At 35.4% G+C, this 22,540-nt stretch overlaps 1 protein-coding gene across 1 annotated transcript in view; it reads left to right on the top strand.

Moving 5' to 3' along the window:
- Positions 1-22,540, top strand: part of POLN (DNA polymerase nu) — a gene marked incomplete at both ends in the record, with an annotated part of 78,115 nt that overhangs the window by 22,401 nt on the left and 33,174 nt on the right. Inside the window, 3 exons of the mRNA XM_079534357.1 lie at positions 8,309-8,366; positions 9,880-9,957; positions 10,450-10,564. Coding sequence (XP_079390483.1) covers positions 8,309-8,366; positions 9,880-9,957; positions 10,450-10,564 — 251 coding nt within the window. The remainder of the gene's footprint in view (positions 1-8,308; positions 8,367-9,879; positions 9,958-10,449; positions 10,565-22,540) is intronic.

A 22,540-nucleotide genomic window follows, 5' to 3' on the forward strand; every position in this document is an offset into this window, starting at 1 on the left:
CAAGTGCCTGCTGCTATTGACTGGGCTTTGTTCAGGCAGTTGGATGTGTGCTGAATCATTTTGATCGTTTGAGTGGCTTTCGCCAGAGATGTTTTAGAATGGCTGCAGGTTCCAAAGCTATGCACTGATTGCCTTTTAGAAATCTGTGTTGAAACACAGTTGGTAAAACTGTGTTTTTTTCTGATATGAATATGACAGAAGCTTGTGGGTGACAGCAGGAACTTAACATCATCTTTCTTTACATCAGTAGTTTTTTTAGCTATGTAGTTTCTGATACAAATTACAAGTTGTTTTTTAAGTAGTTCTAGTGATAATAATAAATGAGAGTACTGTGCCACGGAAGAAAGATTATCTGTATTCTGAGTTGTGCTTCTTGAAACTCTGTAAAGTCTTATTCCATGCAATTTTATAGTAACTAAAGAGCAATGTTGGTGTGATATTTTCATTACAAGAGACAAATAGGCTATTCACTTCTAATCTGCCTCAGTTTTTGTTTTTCCACTGTTCATTCATTCAAGCTTCAACTCCTGTATGGGTGTGTTATGCTTTCTGTTACTGGCATCTGTTAGCATCATGGAGTCACAGAATACGCTCAGTTGCTGTACCTCCACATCCACACGGAGGAGTCAAATAGAGCTCGTGACTTACTGAATTCATTTTCACTGTCCTCATCTGTAAGTTAGTTGCTCAAATAATTGAGTCTCTAGCCATCCACAGAAGTACTTCTATCTTCACATTAGTGTAAATGTGTGCCATTTTTTTAGGAAGTTGTCTGCTGGTACCTGTCTGTGCATTGATGAAAATTTTGAAGTCCTGCTTGAAGATGTTCTGTTCTTTGCATAAAGTATTCCAACAGTGGGATTTCTAGGAATATATTTCTGTAAATCAGTCAAAGCTTGGAGACTTGTTTTATGAGAAGGCAATAATAATAATTTAAATGTAATTCAAGTGCACAGATTACATCTTGTCTTGTAGAATCTCAAAAGTTAGAAGTATTAGCATGTTCTTTTCTGGTGAATTACTGTTTGCAAGGGCAGTATGTAATGTAATTCTGATCTCAGAATAAGCTTCATTGGTTTAATACAACAAAAGTATCATGCATTCTTCCTGTTTCTCACTCAGAAAAAAAAAAATCTTCAAAAGCTTTGATTTCTGACAAGAAAAAAAAAAAAGAAAAAAGGAGAAATGAAGAATGATAAAAAGAGAATAGATTTATAGGGGAAGATCAACATTTAGGCGTCGCAAGAGACGCTTCTTCTCTTGGATGATTGAGTTTTCAGACTGTTGCTTTTTGAAAGCTTCGTCATTTTCTGAAATGCTGAAGGAAGCCAACGATCTCTCTAATTCTACATCCCTTTTACAGTGGTCTTTCTCAGTTGACTGTTTTTTCTGTGTGCATGAGTGGAAAACTTGCCAGTTGTCAGCATCCTTTCATGAGCTGTCACGAAATATCCCCCAGAGTTTTGGGGACAGATGTGTTCTCTCGAGTTTGGAAGAAAAAATATATAATGCCTCATGTGAGGATCACTGGAGATAGATGGAATAGGACGGAGGTCATCTTGCTGACTTCTGTGCAGTCTTGCTGTCCTTAGTTCTCCTCTGTTAACCATTAGCATCTGCTGGCTGTGGCTGGTAGGAGCTCATATTTAAATGCTACTTCTACCAAATCAAGAAATGTCTTTTCCTCTTTGTGAAAAAGAGTCAATGGTTATCTATGTTTCATATTTAATATTGTCTTATGGTCATCTCAAAAAAGTGAGAACTGGGTATTTTTGGTAGTTGTTTTCTTCTTCCCTTGTATTTACTCTGAAAGCTGCTTAAGCTTGTGGAAAGATATTGAATTATTTCCAAGTCTCTCACTTGACCAACGGAACTTAACCCCTTCAACTCTGTGCTGCTGGTTAAGGCAGGAGGGGATTGATGCATCACCTCTGAATGATTGACTATTGATGAAAACAGTAACTAGTACCAAAAGTTAAGAAGTCCTTTCCTGGAAGCTTGTGTGATTGAATGTTCTTTAATCAGGAAAATGAATGTGTTTGGTTTTTAAGTAGCCACTAGGTGGCAATTGCAGATAAGTCAAGACTTGCTTAGGAATGTATGTATGCAGAATAATATTGCTTTCGTGGCCTTCTTCATTTCCGTATTTTCTCTACTTATTGAGACGTGCATTTTAAAAATTAGATCTTTGGAGTATCTTAAAATTGTCTCAGAAGGAAGTTGCAGAAAATAATTATTTCTGTGCAACAATAATTATTGCCCTTAGAAGTATCTAAGTATAGCAGTTTTTCTGCTGTGTAACTTCTCAGTGAGACACTTGCCAGACAGTTTTGGTGAACTGCATTGCAAGTAAGAACTGACCTGACTGACAGCTGGGAAAAAAGGTTGCTTCCCTAGATCTGCTCCATCTGACTCCTTGGCAGCTTTTGGTCTTCACTCGTGATGTAACCACACCAAATTAATTTATGGATAGATAATTTTACCTCACTGAGTAAGTTCGGTCTCTGTTCTTATTTTTAATTAAGACCTTAGATGAGTGCGAAAATTAATCAGAATCAAATGTCCATATTCTACCAACGTTTCTGTTCATTCACATTTGTTTCAATAACTTACAATTTTTTTACTGTTGCATATTGCATACTTTAAAAGCATGCAGATCTGAGCAGTTAGTAGATGAATGCTGATAGATGACTAGTAACTTTCTGATAAAAATATACGCATGAATATAGATGTCACTGTGTGTATATATATATACGTTTATTTCTAGGGAGTTACCGGTGTTGATGAAGGTTGCTGGCTTATTTAAAAAACAAACAAACAAAAAAAAAAAACAGACAAAAATAACAATTTCTGCTGCTATAAATGTGTATGATAGAGGCTAGCTTCACTGATAGAAATAAATGAAAGGGGAATATAACATCAAAAAGAAGCAACAACCAAAGAGTTGAAATTGACAAAGAGTATGAAATAATGAAATTGTACCTCTGTGATTCAGAGTTTTCTAACCTCATTGACTTGAAACTTATTGTAGTCAGTATATAATCTTGTGAAAGACCTAAAAGGACATACTGTTTAATCTAAGAAGGAATCAAGTTTGTTTATAAAATCAGTTTGAAATGTAAAAGTAGGACTTGGAGACCAAAAATGGAAAGCTTAACGAATTTTAAACGATTGAGGATATACCCATCGAAATGGGAACAGCATGGTGTGTGTGGAATTTTGATTGTGTTGTTTTTGTTGATAAATCTACTCTCCTCTGGTTGAAAACTGTATGAAAAAGTTGTGTATTTTAGGCTGTATCAGAGACACCAAGAGTCCATTAATTCTGAGTGTTCTTGCTGGAGGAAAGACTGTCATTCTTTCTGAATGCCTCTTCATGCACAGCCTAACAGCAGAGGCAACGGTCTACAACATCTTCACCTGTAGCAATAGACTAAAGTATAACAGCTTTTAATAGAGGCATTCTCAGGACCACAAAAACAGATTTCTAGCCTGTGCTATACAAAAAGCATAAGGAATGGCTCAGGACTAGTAGTCAGGATAGATTATAGTAGCAATGAGAGCAGATGAAAGAGTTAGCAGGAAAGAAATCAGGAATAGCATGTACAGTTTTAATCTAGTGTCTATAGTGACAAATTATTTTTAAGTTTTTATTTCTTGCCACTTGTATGCTCCCTGCTTCTGCTGCTTGTTTTTTTGGTTTTGGGGAGTTCAACTCTGGATGAAAAGTGTGCTGTTGTAAGGCTGTGCCTTTTCAGCTTTCTATTCTTGATCAAAATCATTTAAAAAAAAAAAAAAAGGAAGTTTCCATGTTTTCAGTTAAGTAGTTCCCATGAATTATACTGTAGTTTTATATAGTTTTTATATAGTTTGATATACTTTTATATACATTTTTCATAATCAAGAAAATATCTACCTTTCTTTTCAGTTGCATTTTAAGATGCAGTGTCAAAACTGATAATTTCTGCGAAGTATTTTTTTCTTTAAAATTTGGTGTGTTTTAGCATTAAAATATAAATGTACTCTATATGCTTAAAAAAAGGACTCTGTTTTGACCCCTAGGCAAATGTTTTTCCACTGTCTCGTTTAATTGAAGGCCTCAATTCTAGCTCAGCAGGAAATCATGCGAAGAGGAGACTCTCTCTACTGTTCGGCGCTACTTTACATAGATTAGTCAATAACACTGTTATAAAAACAAAATCATAGAATCACAGCATCATTGACTTTGGATTGAACTTCTAGAGATCATCTAGTCCAACCCCCCACATACTATGCAAGGTCCACTAAAGTAGATTTCTCAGGTCGTGGTTTGAATGTCTCCAGGGCTGGAGGTAGCACAGCCTGTACCGGTGTATGAGCACGCTTTAAGTGGCATTTCCTGTATTCGTCTTCCCACTGCTTCTTTCTGCCATTGCATGATACCAGTGAGGAGAATCTGGCTCCGTCTTCTTTACACCTTGCCACTGAGCAGGCATTTGTATGGATGATGTCCTCTGCTGAGCCTTTTCTTCTCAAGGACAAATAGCTCTGTCAGCCTCTGTTCATATGACATATAGTCCAGGCCCTGGATTATGTTAGTGATGCTTTGACTGGACTCTCTCCAATATGTCCATGTCTCCCTTCTACTGGGAGCCCAGAACTGAACCCAGCAATCCATGTATCTTACTAGTGCTGAGCAGAGGGAAGGCTCACCTGTCTTTACCTGCTGGCAATGTTTTTCCTGATGGACTCCAATTTGCTGCTGGCTTTCCTAGGCGCAAAGGCTTTCTGCTGGCTCATTTTCAACTTGTTTTTTCACCAGAATCCTCAGGTCCTGTTCTCCAAAGCTGTTTTTCAGGCTGTCAGTTCCCAAAGTACCCTAGCACATGGTGTTATTCCTCCCTGCATGCAGGAATTTGTGTTTTGTTTATTCTTTTCTATTCTTTGTGGCCCATTTCTCCAGTTAGTTGAGGTTCTCTGTGTGGCAGTGCAGCCATCTTCTGCATCAGCCACCCCTCTCAGTTCTGTATTGCCTACTGTCTTGCTGAGATTGCTCTCTGTCCTGTTGTCTAGGTCGCTAACAGAGGTGTTGAGCAGTACTGGCCACTGGGGCACTCTACTAGTGCCTGGCCTCCAGCTGGACTTTGTGCTGCCTGTCACAGCCCTTTGAGCCTGACACTTCAACCAGTTTTCTGTCCACCTCACTATCTGCTTATCTAGCTTGTACTTCATCTGTGTGTCTATGAGGCCTTTAGGAGAGGCTGTTTTGAAAGCTGTGCTAACATCAAGGTAAACAACATCTGCTGCTCTCCCTTCATCCACTAAGTTAGTCATTTCATCACAGAGGTTATCATTGCTTAAGCATGATTTCCCTCATGCTGACTACTCTGGATCATCTTCTTGACTTTAACATGTTCACAAATATTTTCCAGGATTAATTTGAGTAATTGAGGAGGATCTGTCTAGCCTATAGTTTTCTCTTTTCTGGCCTCCTTGGAAGATGGCACTTGTTTTCATTCAGTATTCAGGTATGTCTTCTGATCATCAGGATCCTTCAAACCTGGGCAACACTGCCCGCAGCAAAGTGGTTAGAACCAGGTATTCTCTAAGATTCTTTCTGATCCAAACCATTCTGTGATCCAGTGAATCTATAATCTGTCTCATTTATCCTTCTATCTATTGGAACCTCTGAAAATGTTTTTTTTAAATATTTATATATAAAAGGATTTTATGTATATAAAAGGATTTTTTGTCAACAAAACTGAGTCAGGAGAATCAATTTCTTTGCAACTACTGGTTTTTTTTTGTTTTTTTTTTTTTTATAATTATTGCTAGGGGATCCTTATTGATCATCCACTAGAATAGTTTGATTTCATTTTGTATTTTTCACCCAGGATTAGTGAAGCATTAATTGTTATCTGTCACAGGCATCTTTCCTATTACTCATTCAAGTACATCTCTTCTCTTTGGAGCACTATCAGGAGGGCAGCTTTGTTTCTGTGTAACTTCTAACAGTACACGTGGTCATTTTTCTAACAGGGCCAGCAGTCACATCTCAGATTGGATCTGTGAAGTTTTTCAGAAATACTTGTTTGTTTTCTCTTGAAAAAAATACATAAAGCATAAATACAGGTTTTGTTATGTAGTCCAGGGTTGTTGTAATCATTTACCAAAGCCGCATAACTGCTTTTGATTATAATAATACAGTCATCTAGTTATCCAACTCAAGGTTTTCATTTTAGTCCATCATTTAAAATATCTATAATAAATGTATCTCGTGAACTTTGAATATCTAAAATCTTAGAAAACATCACTTTTAGGGAAGACTTAGGTCAACCTGTTATAACTGCGTCTGGAGATTCCTGTATTTGTCTACTGACTATAAGAGGGATTCTAGACAGCTAGTTAAACCAAAAACTAACTTAAAGATGCTTAAACTTAGGTGAGAGGCATCTATTAAGCTGTTCCAGTATCTCAAAGGTGATCTTTATCACTTTCATGTTTCCCAGGCTTCTATTTTTCTCTGAAGATTTATTTAAATTTTGAGTTGTTAACTAATTTACAAGTGAAAGTACATTTTGCACTTGCAATTATGTTTTTCGGAATTATTTGTAACACATCTAAAACTGCTTTAAAAGCAGGCTTCCTGCATATACTTGCAGTGAAATCAAAATGGCAGTACAGTGATTTATTTTGCAATTATAAGATTTTAAAATCCTCACTTTACCTTGTTAGGAATTTTGAATCTGATGAGCTAAAGAAAATAATCAGTGATTGTAACCATAAACAGCTCTGTGCTGGAAGTTATATTAAGCAAATGTTATTGCCAGTATAAACCCTGATGAAAACTCCATAACGTGCTGCATAATGTGCATTAGAATGATTGAAGTCAAAATTAAATTTTTATAACTTCAGTGTTTTTAGTTGTTTTTAAATGTGGAAAAATTAGGTTCCCACATTCAAGTCTGGCTGCGTAAAGGGAAGACTGAATTTTCTAAATTCCTGAGGATCACTTGCTTCCATGGCCACTTATTTTTTTATGTTTTTCATATAAGCAAGCACTGATCCTCCTCATGTTTTTGTTTTTTGTTTTTTTTTGTTGTTGTTGTTGTTGGAAATCATTAATACAAATGTTGGTGTTATGTCCTAAGCAAGTAACTCTTCCTTTCAAAATGTAATCATATAGCATTGCAAGCATTAACTCAACTGAAACTGAAGAATATTAAAGAATATTAAGGCAAGTGTTTCTTCTTGTTGATGGGTTTAGAGCTGTGTTCCTACCTGACCTTCACTATGAAAGGATTATGTGAATTATGTAGTAGTTTTCTTTCTGTGTATGGTGTGATGGTGGAGGTTCGACTTCAATATGTTGTCTGTGGTTCTTTAAGGGTGATAGACTAGAAATATCATGTTCCAATCTGGGGCTTTGTTCTTTTACTTCCACTTCAAATTTTAATAACTTTTGCAGTTTGATTACTTCCCTCTTAGGGATGTATAATGACTTTGAGCTAAAATTATATAGCAAATGTAGTTTGCTTATTAGGAAATTATATAGTACTCATCCCTTTGTCTGAATTTACATTATTATGTAATATTTTCATCTAATTCCTGAACCACTTGCAAATGAATTGCTTGGAATTAGGAAAATTGAGATTCATACACATTTTTCTCTTGTTGTATGTTACCTTTCTAGACAAGGAAGCATGATGACACAACAGAAGGAAGCTGCCATGTGACATATTTCATACTTTACTGTAGATGTGTGAGCATGAATCTTTAAACAAAGGTCTAGTGATCTTCTGTCCTGAGTTGTGCTTGTTGATAAACTTACTGCTCATTTTTAACTTCGACTGATATGGGGTATTTAACAAACAGCTGCTTCCTATTTTATGTTTTTCAAAACAGTGAGAATAGAAGTTAGGGAAATGTTTAGGGGCTGGAGGAGAGTACCTTTGCTTAGGTTAAGGCAGAGTTTGTATGTGTTTTCTTCTTGAAAGCAATGCTCCATATAGAAAAATGCAGGGTAAAATTAGAAAGAAAAAAAAAAAGTGCTACTGATGATGTTCTCTCATGTGCCCAGAAACCAGCATTTGTAAAATTTGCAGGAGAGAAATTGATCTTATGCAATTCCTATTGTCAAGGAAGGTCAAATATTCAAAAGAGCTTGGTACAGAACGGGGAAGATTCCTTCAAAAGACAAAAAGTTAAATCTTACGACAAAAAACTTGTTGGCATTAGTATCACCAATGTTTCCATGCTTCCTATAAAACCGTTCGTAAATATTGCTATAAACTTTCACGTACTAAGCAGTTTTTGTTCTTATTTGTAGAACATTCAAGGTATCTCTAAACATCCAGTGAGAATTAAAAAGAAACAGTACATAAAAGGTAAACTATGTTAATATAAACATGAAAAGTGAATTTCATCTCCTTATCTTACTGGGTTATTTTATTTTGAGGCAGACCAAAAGCTCCAACACAAAAGAGCAGAATGGATTATTGATGGACAATTGTACCTTAACATTTAACAAAATTGCTTTTTGCTCATTCTGCTTGAGAAAAGTTTGCTGTTCCAGTACCGATATGAATAGTCTTAAACATTTAGAATTTTCTTTCCTTGTACAATCTCACTATTCCTTCTGTTCCAGTTGCAAATTATACATCTTTTAAACATTCTAGGGGTATTTGTGTGCATTCGGCTCATAAGGTTTTTCCCAAGGAGATGCTAAAGCTTGGGTATTTTAATCAAGCTCACAACTAATCGCCAGTAGTTATTCAGATCTGTTGGTTTTGGTAATGGAATTGGATTTAAGGGAGATGATTCAGAGCGTAGAAAAGCATGACCTAAGTGATGAAGTCAGAAAGTCATGTAAGTAGACTCTAATAGGAGAGATTTGCCAGATAAGCTTTCTGAGCACTTATAGCTGGGAATTGTTGTTTGTTGCATAGATAAGAGCAGGCTTTCCTTTTCACAGCTAGTCTGTCCCTCCAACTGATATAATACAAATCATAAGACAGACTGTTTAAAAACAGTGTAAAAATTCAACAATACTTCTATTTTACCTCCCTGACTTATTTTTATGTTGCTGGGTTTTTAAGTGTTTTTTAAAAGAGTGAACAGTAGCTGTGTAAATCTGTGGCATAGTGCTTAACAGTGGCACGTAGGCTGTTTTGGAAATAATTCAATTAAGTTTGTTAGTGACCTTATGTGCTTCTCAGAAAACATTTGTGTCTTTCATTCCTATATTGAGGCATTTATTTCCCTCACTTTCATACTATCAGCTGTCAGTAATCTCTGATCAGATGAATTATGGTTGTTTGAAATAATTGTTTTTTACACCAAGACAAATAAGTAGTTTCTGAGAATATACTGTTTTAATACAGTGTCAATGTATATTATTGCTTTTTATATTGTAGAGAGCTTAATGCATTAGCACTTGGATGACTGTATCAGCTGTGTGTTCTTAATATTGTACTCCTTTACCTCCTGTAACTCAGAATTTGTTTCCTAACACATTGAAGCAGCATATAAAAAAAAAAAAAAACAAAAACACTTTTTATATGTAGATCAGCTCTATAGAACCTTTCTTACTTGCATGTCTCTCTTATTAAGTGACCTCTGAATTATGTTATTTATTGCAATTGCTTGTTAGCTGCAGTTTTGGGAAGGGTTTGGGGGGGAGAAGGGGGAGAAGGAGGAATGAGTGGTAATGCAAGGATAGTGGAGATAAAGATGCTGTATGTGAATGATGAGTAAAATCACTGTGTTGCTGGAACTTGGTGGGATATTTACGTTGTCATTTGTGTATTTTTAATTGTGTTGGGTGAGGCATTTACAACCTGCTGTGGTTTGCAATGCTATTTTTGGATTGGGATCCACATTTGTCAACTTCCTCTCTAGGAAAAGAGGAGGAAATAGTAACCATTTCCCCACGAGCACTATTTGTTTCAAAGAAAGGATATACGTTTTTAGCAGCAGGTAAGATAACATGTATTATTATTCTCATACATATTAATATTCTCATTAATATTCTTCATTCTGTGATCTTTTCTTCTCATCTTCTTTGCATGGCATTTTATTTTAGAAGGCTATAAAATCCCTCAGCATCAGTTAACATTGTTATATGATGTATGCTCCTTAGTGTGGTTTCGAAGTGGGTTATTTGTAATGCTTGTACATAGCAACAAAGAGCTAATTAAATGATTTGACACCTGAAGGTAATAATGGAGCCAGGTATTTTGTAATCTGTAGCTGGACTTCTTAAGGATGCACTTTCTACAGCTGTTTGTTTTCCTGCTTTTTAGTGCTTTTTTCTTGTTTTTGAGGAAAAAAAAAAATTGTTTTGTAGTAGTTAATTTTTATTTTATACATAGTATATAATATATATAATATAGCATATATATATATACACATTTATACTTTGAATATTTTTATTTTAGAGCAATTGATTTATTCTGACACTTTTTCTAGATTTTTCACAAATTGAATTAAGGATCCTTGCTGACTTATCAGCTGAACCAGAACTGTTGAAACTATTCCAAGAGCCTGAAACCACTGATATATTTACCTCATTGGCTTCTCAGTGGTAAGAGCAAATGTTGCATTTTGGGTTATTTACTGTCCAAAAAAAGAACCTTTTGAACTGTTGTTTTCCTGTGTAGTGATAATAAAAGGCAGTATTCTGCCACAATAGCCACAATATCTATTGTTACTCTAATGCTGTTTTAATGTTGGAAGCTATAAACTTCCTTCTCTTACTGAGCCTTTTTCTCATTGCTGTCTGTTGCTATATGCCACCATATTGTAATTCAGCTGGCTAATTTAAGCCTTGTCACTAAAGCTGGTGCAATATCATATTGTGAAGAGCACGTGTTGGTAAATTTCTCATTGTGTTGTTGTTCATCAATACTTCTTAAAATTCCAGAGAAGCAGTTAACCAGGGTAACTGAAAAATTACAGAACATATTTTCTCAGTAAAAGCATTTTTAAAACCTGGTTGATTAGAGGAGCATTATTGGCATCAAGTTACATATATGCAAGAAACAGTCTCTAGAGCTTGTGGGCTTGCTTGGAGCAATTCTGAGGGATTCTGTTATACTTTGAGAAAGTGGTACTCCAGTTATCTAAAAAAAAAAAAACCAGCAACTTCAATTTCCAGATTACTTACTGATCTTCTCATCATGCAGACCAAATCATAACCAATCCAAGCAGTGATATATTAGTTACTTATCTGCATGAAGATATTTCTTATTATTGCTTTTATCATAATGATGCCTAAAATCTTAGTTGAGACTGGGATTCACATTGTGCTAAAAAATACGTGAGTGTACAATAAGTGACAGGATGGATCTGAAGAAGCTTACAGTTTGAATGTGCAAGACAGGTGAAGATCCAGTAAGTATGTATTAAAATGCAAGCAGAACGGAATTGTCATGTATATGTCATGCAATTTCTATATTTCCCTTGCTTCTCGCTCTTAAATTGTTTTCACTGTTTTTATTGGAAGATTGCTAGCTGAAAAACATGAAAGCAAAAATAGATACGAATTAATCAGTCCTGATTTAGTTAATCCCTGTTCTCCAGTTCCTAAATGTCTCCCCGCTGTGGTATTTGATAATATCCTCTGAAGTAATAAAAATAAACAAAACGGTGATCAAATTATAATTAATTGCTAACATCTATGTACAGTCTGGGGCAACACAACTCGAGGTCACAGGTGTCTCAGTGAATATAGCTATAGCAAGATTGCCCATTTGTCTGGAGTCCCTTAGCCTCTGTTGATATTATCATCAATTCCTAGCTCTGACATGATATTATTAGAACCTCGTGATGGAGTTAAATCCTTATTTAGTTTAGAGATATACTGCAAATGTATGCGTGAGGATGAGTCAAATTTTGCCTCCACTCTGGGCACAGCTCCAGAAGTACTATTCTATTCAACAACCTCACAGCTCTTGGCATCTGTCAACCTCTTATAGTTTCTACACAGTAACTTTGCATTTGATGAAATATTACAGGCAAATATTTTTATCAGACAGAAGTGTCATAGTGTGTCTACAAAATTATTATATAATGATTCTGCTGACTCTTCATTTAAACTTCAGGAAGGCTGATACTTGGACTATTGCATCTATTTTGTGACTGCTAATAATTACAGCAGAATGAAAGTTGAGTTCCACCTCTTCTACCCTTGGATGTCTGTTATGTATCTGATGTGTTGATTTCTCACTATTGGGAACAAAGTATGTCCAGGGTGACCAGCTTCCTGTAGGTGTTCTTTTGTTCTGACAAATTTAATTCCTCTTATTGGGTCACTTCCTACTGAACTCACCGTTGGGTGTTGGGGGTTTGCCCTTAATTTATTTATAATCAGAGAGAAGACACAAGATCAGTTATCTTCCCATGCTGCTTCATCTTTCATAATGCAAAGTTTAAACCAGTGGAATGTGACTAGTTGCTAGGGGAATTGTGATATGGTAGAGCAAATTCAAATTTCAGAGAAATGTTGACTGTATGGTTAACAACATATAGTTTTGAATTTTTTTTTAATTTTTTAATAATTTTCACATATGTACTGAGCAACTGAATACATATAGAGACTTTTTATTTAATACCTAATTTATATATATAGATACATATCTTTATGTACTTATTCAACCTATGAGAAAAAACAACACTAGATTTAACAGGATGATCCTCAAAGACAAAAGCAGTTCAAAGAAACAACTTTCTATCCTTGTTTCAGATGTAGCCACTGCTAGGAAGTTATGAGAACAAAAATATTTACTACGTAATAATTATCCGGTCAACTGAACTTAGTTTTAAAAGTCTGAAGAAACAGAATTCAATAATATTGTGTAACATAATAGCTATACAAACCTATATTGCTTTAAAAACATAATAAATAATGACATTCACATGTTTTTAGGAAGGAAGTCTTGTAGTTCGCATGAAATAACAGCCCTCTACCCCCCAAACCCCATTCGTTGCCATTTAAAACAAGTTAGGTGAAGGAAGAGCAAAATAAATGAGAAACTTTTTAACTCCTCTTGGTCACCTGACTTGCATTACATCTTGATCCTGAGGCCTTAAAATCTGTGCAAGGGATATACCAAGTGATATACCAACTATTGTATTCTTTCCAAAGGAATTTGACATTGTTGGTGTTTGTAAATATTTTCTGACACATATCAAAGAACTTGAAACCTTGACAAAAATTCTTTTTCTGAACGAAATGTATAAAGAATGAGTTAGTTTCTGAAGTTTCTCTCAGAAGAAACAGCTATTGTAGATAGTTAATAATAATGTCTAACAACATTCCAGCTTCTGAAAATATATCGGCTGGTATCTCTTCAGGTGTTCTGTTTCTAAAAATCCTTAGAATAATAAATCATAGAATGGCTTGGGTTGGAACGGGCCCTGAGGATCATCAAGTTCCAACCCCCCTGCTACAGGCAGGGCCACCAACCTTCAAAGATTCATAAATATGAATATAATAAACATATTTCATAATATAAATAATAAATAAAAACATAAAATAATAAAATAAAAAGCATAAATAATAAATATTATATTACTGGATGATATAAAACCTAAACCACATCCCAGAGTCAAAGATTCATACTATTTTTTCACTTATGTATTTTAAGCTTTATGACTTCTGCACCTAAATCTTTCTCTTATTCCTTACTTGTCCTTTAGGATAAAGCCTTCTATCTGAAATACAATCTTTTAGTAAACCCATATAGGGCTTTAATAGCATTTGGCAACTGTGGTGGGGAGTTTCTGTAAAGAGGTTAGCTGTGTGAGTTTACAATTTAATTAAGATCTCTTATGTATAGAAGTTTTCCTGTCTTAATTTTGTTAAGCGTGGTCTATCAGGAGTCCATCTGTTTCTGGGACCCTAGAGATGTGTGTGCCTTTGAAAGCTGTTGAATTGATGTTTCTGTTAAACATCTGTTCTCATGCCATCTTTACGCTTGTTGACAGTGCAGTCTGGAGATGCAGAAGCATGTGTCAACCCAAACCATGTCTGTGCATCAAGGTAAAAGACTGGATGAATGTACTAACTCAGAGGCTGAAGTTCAGTGTGATGTGCAATACACCTAGCTGAGAAGCAACCTTCTCTTCAAGACGAGACTGTAATCTTGTATTCCTGTGGCTAACTTAGCAAGAGAGCTCATTTCAGAAGTAATGGAGCCTCTGCTGATCTGGAATTCCCTACAATTTGCTGTAGATGTTGTTTGCTCTAGATAGTAGTTGTTATTTTTAAGTGTTGTGTGTTCTATTTAACATAACTGTTCTGATATTACTCTTCAGATAAAAATTTCAAAGGTTGGTGTTAACTGCTTTCTTTCACGAGCTTGTGGGTAATCTGTTGCTTAGTCTCGTGTTTTGCTTTTCAGACATGGAAATAATATTCATGGAATTTAATTCCATGGAAACTAAGGAGTAAAATAAAGATGTCTGTTGGCCACTTTTCAATAGGTTTGCTTCTGTTGGTTGTTTTTGTCAGTGCAAAGCCTAGACTCATCTCTGCCTTGTACATTCAGTATATTTTCTATTCTTCTAACAGATGCCTCAGCTTAAACTAAGATGATATCACTAGATTTTAATATTCACTTGTGTATGCTAAGTATTCTTCCTACTCTTATCCTGTCTGTAATGATTAGAACATGATATTACCTGCATTATCTTATGGGGTCGTATGATGTTGCAGCCTACTTAAAAGTAAGTCTTAAATTCAGTTCAACACCACCTAGTACAACAACACAAAGAGTGCATTACACTAATGATCTATTGGCTACTGAAATGAGAGTAGAGTTTCAAAGCTTGCCTCTACTTTTGAAAACTCTTGATATAACTCCAGCTGTCTAGAAGATCACCTTGTGCTGCATTGTGATGATGTCCTCTGACAGTGATAGTCCTTTGGAAATGTCGAACTATTACCACAGTGCTGAAGATGAGAACTGTCTTGGCAGCTGTCTGACCACCCAAAACTAACTGCCATAAGCCATTCAAATGAGAACAAATTCTTGAATGAAATTTCTCACTTCTTTAATCTAGCTTTTCCAAAATATATTTTTTAAAAAGTGTTAAAAATGCTGTTAATGGACTTATTTTTAAATAAATTTCAAAGATGGAAGCTGAAAAAAAAAATAATTTTTTAGATAGTTTCTGTGATAAGGGATTTAGCGGTGGACTTCTATGATCTTGAAGGTCTTTTTTGAATCTAAATGACTGATTCTGCCAATCTCTTTCAAATTGTTTATTTGTCACTCTTCACAGAAGGCTGGTGTTCCTCTGTCATAGTATATACTGGTATTGTCTGTACTGTATCAAAAGGAGGATCTTGATGTAGCTAAGAACATACTGCATAAATGTGATTTTGTCCTGGTTTTCTGCTTGCATGCTTTTTTAACTGGAGATAGTACTGCTTTAGAGTTCCTATGACTGAAGCAATTTCTTGTCTGCTTCTTGCTGTTTTCAAATATGTGGATAAGTCCTTTTTCCTGCTGCTTCAGAGTTTAGAGAACTGGAGATTCCTCAGAACTGTATGCATCACAGGATAGTGCTGCTTCATCAAATGCAACTACATTATTTACGGCTCTGGAACTTGCTTAGTCATTTTAAGCTTGGAAGTCTCATCACTGTGTTCTGATGCTTTAACATGATATCTCTGATATCTGGCAATCAGACTTACTTCCCATGTTTTAGATTCCTGAACCTGAAATAGAATGCAAAACCCAGTTGCCAAGTTCATTGTATAGTGCCAAATTGTGCATCTCAAAGGGATAGCAGAAAAAAAAAAAAAAGGCTACATGCAGACCAAAGCCATCTAAGAGAAGCTTAGAAATTCTAATCTCAGTAGTTTGTTTGAATTTCTCTTGAAAAGCTGAAACTGAATGACAAGGACAGTCAGTCCCATGTGGTCTAAACAAATACCTGAAGGTACCTGCCAGATAGATAGCATTCTTTTCAAGTGGCTACAGTGCCTAGCTTTTATGTAATGGCTGGATTCCTAGGGACTTTGGGTGAACTTTTTTTTAACCTTGTTATTCAAACCTGTATGTTTGCTTCCAGAAAGTTATGCAGTAAGGTTATACTGTGAAAGAGCACTTCTCCAAACCACGACCTTCTCTTGTTGCAGCTGAGATGCTGTTCACCAAAATTATGAGGCTGAAATAATTAGATTTGTTTAGATGAGAGAATATATGATTTAGGGGAAAAAAAAAAACAAAACTATCAAAAAGCTCTTCAAATATATAAAAAGTTTGTGGCAGAGTTGGCTGGAGTGTGAACAAAGCATAATGAATAAGTATATGCTGTTGTAAGAGGTGTTTCAGTTTGTTAAATAGAGCTTTTAAGTGGTGAAGGTTGATAAATATGAAGATGAGTTAGCAATGAAAGCTGTGGAATATTCATCTTGAGGAGGAATGAGTCAATCAGACAGGTAATTTGAAGAATAACGAGTGACTTTTCAGTCTCCCTCACAACTACAATTTTATGACCTTATCATCCTGAGTGGATTGCTTAAAGAATTCTCTTGAGAAACTGTTATCTGTGAAACCCCCTAAGTGAAGAGAGAAGTGAGTTGCTGGCCCTCAGTACCTGTGCAAGCGTTTCAAAGTGGTACCCCCTCCACCTCATAGTAACAAAATAAAAAAGCAAAAAAGCTATGTGTCAGAGCCAGAGACTATATGTGAATAATGAAGTAATTAGATTACATCTAGATTGGGTCAGGCATCACAGAAGAGATCATGTGTGCTCAGTAGAGTTCTCTGGTGAACATATGCACAGTGGAGAGTTTCAGAAGCCTACTGAACCTTCAGGACGTGTCTTCCTTGAGTTATACAGAAAATTGAAGGATATTCAGGATTCAGGGGCCACTTCATGGTGGGAAATGGGTTGGTTCACAGATTTGGATAAAGGCATCCGCATCCGTTTCATTTCCATTTTCCACATTCTAGTCTAGATTGCGTAGTTCCTTGTGGAATTGCCAGTTTAGGAGTTGGTCTTTCACTGGGGCTGTGTAGTAGAGAGCTGGTCAATATATAAGGGCAGGGTTGCTTCTCTGAGATGAGCATCGTCCTTGTGATTGGGTCCCTGCTTTATGTTCAAGTCTGTAGAAAATTCTTTATTGAGTCATGCTTTTATCTAGTAAGTTAGTCCCAAGGCACACAGTGGCAGTCATCAGCAAGTTACTACAGATGTTTGCAATCATACATCTTCTTTGTTTCTACATAGAAGAGTTTGTCTATAAGTCCTAACGGATTTAGGAAAATGCCTTGCCCTATATAGGTTGTAACTAACTCATCATTTCTTTGTAGCAAAGGCAACTAATACCTAAAATAAGAGTAATAAGAGAAATTATTTACCACTAATCATTCTGAAAAAAATCCACTTTTATCGTGTAGTCTTGGGTGGCTGAAGAGTTTTTCATTTACGTTATATTATCTGTGTCAGAATCAGAGGAATTTGAACACTTAATTTCAAATAATCTTGGGAACTGCAGGCTGTTAACAAAATGTACTGAATATAAAAGTCTGTTTCCTCAGCTGATGTGTGTGTGTGGGATGATGGTAATATATAACAAACTGCTTTGGTAAGAGAGGGACATGCTAATTTTGGAAATGACTCAAGAAAAAGCCCATAGAGAAGCAAATCTCAGAATTACTTGGGATTACCATACCAGAGAAACAAAAGTCTTCCCTTTTTTCTTAAAAAGGGCAGAGAAGTTCGACCAGATTTGAACAAAAAGAACACAGTACAGGAAGTTGTTTGCTCTGTTTTGTTCTTTAGAGACTGTCTTTCTCTATTAAGGTAAGAAAATTTTATTGAATTACACTCTGCCAAGCAGGGGACTCAAGGAACTGATTCTATCAAATAATGTTAACGTGAGTCCAACTTTTGTGCATTGGCATTTGGTCCATCGGGAACTGTGGTGAAATAAGGACTCATGTTTTTCCAGCCACTTGGAAATTCAAGACGTAGAGTGACAACAGTTCTATCTGTTGATGCCCTGCTGAGTTGTGAACAACGCAGGAAATAAGCAAAGAGACTTTGGATATTTCTGAAATGAATCAAAATAAGTCATTGTAGGCTGAAATACACAAAAAGATAGTGTGCTGGATCTGTTTGAAAAAGATTAAATTGAGCATGTAGCTCAGCCAGTACTGATTCACTGAACATCTGGAGGTCAGCGCTACCTGCTGGGTGACTCTAAGGGTTAACTTCTTCCTTTAGCATTGGATTACTCAGTTTTGTAACAATGTTATTATTTTTAATTAGTTTCAAGGCTTCTGTTCTGACTCCTTTATTGAAATATTGAATAATCTGAAGAAACCATTGTTGCAGTATTTTTAACTGAGTAATTAATATCTATTGCCTTATTGTTTGTTTCACTTCTGCTGAATATAAAAAAAAACTCATTTTGTATAATGTATTTTTTTCTTATTTAGTGTAATGAGAGTGGAATTAAGAATTTGTTCTGTGTGCGCAATTCAGAGATGCACATAAATTCAATTTAAATGGGAAGGCATGCATTCCAAATCAAATCATATTCAGGATCAGGTGTGCTGTGGCCCAACGTCTACCTGTTGAGATACCATTTATTATGAAGCTGGTGTTGAACAGTGGCTTAGATTTTAAATCAGTTGTGAATGAGGCTGTACTGTTTGCAGCTCCTGCAGCTGTAGTACTTCACTGCAGCATGAGTGGCACTGTTTAACTAAACAGTTTTAGTCAGCAAAGCTAGTTTTTTTTTTTTTCCTTTAAGCTAGCTCTGAAATCTGTGCCACAACACAGTTTGAGGTCTGCTGTATTTTGGTCAAGAAATATGAGTTAATTTTGGTCGTGAAATAGGGTTAGCATTATGGTGAATTAAACAAATAATGATGCGAGAGGCTGCCTTTATTTAAATTTAATGAATGTTTCTGGTTGTTGTCACTCAGTGACCAATTCAGCACTGCAGATACCATCATAGCTGTAGCTCTAGACCAGAGACTTATTGGACACAATTACTGTCTTAGTGTGGGCCATGGATTATTTCCACCAGGCTGTTGAATTGCAGTGCCATGTGTAAGTGGTAAGAGTTTTAAGGTATGGATGTGTGATGTTTTCTAATTAACCTCACTGCTTCAGGAGATGAATGGTAATTTTAATTGATTTAGTCAGTGCCTCATACAATGGTCTCATTTCATACAGTTTGAGTATTTTGTCTATTCAACATTCTAATAAACTATTTCCATACCTGTTTCAAATTAATTTGAAATTTAGTTAAAATTAAAGTTTCTTGAACATGATAACCAAATGAAGTTAACTACCTTGGATACAATATCAGCAGTACACTTCACAGCAAAACTAACATTGCCTTGTTGTTATTGGAAGTAATCTACTTGTTATGTATTGAAACTATATTTGTCTTTCCACTGCCAAATCGTGTTGTTTCCTTGTCATCTCATGATCTAATACTACATCTTTTCCTCTGTTCCTACTTGCTCAGCCCCTACTTCATGCAAAAATGTATGCTTTAATAATTCTTTTTTATTGTAGAAGAGCAGTAGTCTTTTTTTTCCTTCTTCAGTCTCCATGAGAGGATATTTCTCCAGCTGTGTGGGGATAGATTTGCAATTCCTAAAATCTAGAGTGGGTGAAATAGTCAGTGTTCTAATTTTGTTCCTATATGATGTATTGGGCATCAGTTTGTTGTGAGTAGCTTGAAACACAAGCTCCATGTTCTCTGCATACTTCATTTCACTTTCTGTTTTCTGTGCTAATATTCTTTGGTTGGGATTAGTCAGTCTCCTATCTACTTGAAAACATTGTGATATCAGCTGTAACTGAATCCTCAATTTATGTCTCCAGTGTTGGCACAGGGGACAGGGATATCATTAATGATGAAGTTGATTACTTTCACCTAGATTTTTGTGACAGTAACAGATTAAATCATTGTTCTGGATAATTGTCATCATTTAAAATCAAGCTTGTTTGCATTAGGCAAAACGCATTAGTTCTAGATTGAGATTTTCTTTCTTCTTACAATAGACATCACTTGTGAAAATGTTCATTAATGAATAATTGGGGTAACTGTTACATTTTTACAAAATAAATCACACTCAAAAGATTTTGACAGGAAACTCTTAGAAACTTGCGTTTGCAAATATAATGTTCACAATAGCAGAAATGTTTGTTTTGCCTTTGCGTTAAGCAGAGCAGCCTCCACAAATTAGAGTATAAATATATATGTATATATTCTATTGATATATAGGTGCTCAATCTAGATTTTGGCCTCTGGTGTTGCAATACATGTTTTTCAAATAGCATTGATGCAGTAATTTCATTTGCTGACACTTCACTCATTCCAGTGTCCGTTCTTTCCACCCATCACCCCTTGACCTTGGAATTCAGTAACAGGGAAGAGGTTCAGTTTGCCTTCTCAAATCAGCATTTTAAAACATTGTAGGTTCTGAATTAAACAGCTCATGGGTGTTGATGTTGAATATTCTAACAGTTTTACTTTTGCAGCAAAGTATTTATGTTTTGAAAGCTGACTTTGCAGTAGTTAATATTAATGTAATTTAACACTCTATTTGCTTTACACTCTGACAGATTGTCTGTATGGTAACTTATTTTACCTTATAGTATACAGTTCCTTGTAGAAGTGCAGCTGTGACATTTGTTTAGGCTGACAATTAGTAAGGGAGAGGCAACTGTCTGTAAGAAGCATAATGGTTTTGGGAAGCATTTTGGTTTTAGAGTTATACAACTGCTTTAAATAAACCAGGTTGTTAACTACAAGCTTAGCCAGGCAGCTTAATTTTATTTTAGATCAGAAGCTTAATATTATTTCACCTCAGATGTTTTCTTAAAATTCTAGATAAACTAAAAAAAGTTTGAGAATTTTTATCAATGCAACTAAAACATCAGCTGGCGAAAAACAAGCCCTGTAATGTTGTACAGTTCTGAGTTGTTTCATTGTTTGACAGTGCTTTTCTGATTTTGTAAAGAAATTTCTTGTGTATCTTCAAGTAGTCATTTTTATCATGAAGTATTTATTTCATTTAACTCAATTAACTTGAGTCTCAATGTAAATCCTGATGAAATTAAGAATGTAAAGGCAGGTATTGCAAATCCACACTATTTTCAAAATATTTTGAGGTGCTACAGCACATTTTGACACAATTTATAAACAGGATTGAATGCCACAATAGTAATTAGATTTACATTGATGAATCTTTTAGAGTATAGAAATAATGAAACAATGGATGCATTTTGTTAAATAGTACTGTGAATATGATTAGTAGGTGCCAAGGAAGTCAAATAAAGATTGTGGAAAACAGAGGAACATCATGTTATATCAACTTTGAGAACTGAGAGTCCATCTTGTCTGGAAACTTTTTCTTAGGCCAAGGTCAAACATCTCTATGCAGAAGTTAAGACCTCCTTGCTTTTGAAACATAGAATTTCATGTCCACTGATTGTTGTAAAACAAACAAAACAAAAAGACTCTTCAGTATTAACTTTGCTTTTAATTAAATATAATCACATTTAATGTAATGTATTAAATATGATTACATTTAATAAGCATAATAGAAAATTAAGTTGTGAGAGATGTTTTCAGTGAAGAGATGTTTTGTTCAGAATCTCATCCTTCTCTGCAAAAGATCCTCATTATCTTTTCTTCCTCTTTTGAGTGCCCTGCCAAAATATTTGGATATCTGTATCTTCTTTCTTAACTGCATAGAGGCAGTTTGATCGAATGTGATCTTCCCATTTCCTCAGCTTGTTTTTTCTGAGCAACATGCACATTGTTTGCTGATGGTTTGATATGGCGACTGACAGAAGTTATATCACCGTTTGGTTATGTGCAGAGAACTTTCTTCTCATATTTATCTTAGGTTGCTCTGAAGATCCATCTATTTCTTTATAAGGTTTTGAGACTCTTCACTAAACCAGGATTAGTAATTATTTGATACACTGCTGCAACTACCCATGTCATCTCTCAACATGGCTTCCATTCCTATTTGAAGCTTCTTTCAGAAAGGCGTGAAAAGTGAAGAACAAACTCTCAGACCATTAATTCCCTGATTTGTAGTTTAAAACAAGTGGTCATCTTAGCTTGTGTAGCTCTCTTAATCTGTTTAAATTTATTTATTCATTACTGATGGCCATCATCACTGATGTTCTCAGTTGCACCTGATGGTGGGTATTAGTTAGCCTGACTCTTCTATTCTCTACTTCCAAAGCTGAAGACCCCAAGATGAGTTTTGTCTAGTTGCTTAATTCTTTCACTAATCACATGGCTTAGAAATGAACATCACCTGTCAGGGTAACTCACTGTGTGAGAGAAATACAAATCTGATAGAAAAGCACTTTTATGAAGGAGAGAAGGGGTGAAGGGTTCAGAGGAGTGTGTCCTCTTTGATGCTCTTCCATTGATATCAAATACTTCCTGTTCTAACTGAAGTCCTGAATTGTTTTGTTTTTAAGAGAAATTTCTGTGACTTTTTTTTTTTTAAGAGCATTCAGAAATGCTCTTTAATTTATCTTCTCAATGTCA

Source organism: Tetrao urogallus (genome assembly GCF_951394365.1).
Source record: "Tetrao urogallus genome assembly, chromosome: 4".
Classification (NCBI taxonomy): domain Eukaryota; kingdom Metazoa; phylum Chordata; class Aves; order Galliformes; family Phasianidae; genus Tetrao; species Tetrao urogallus.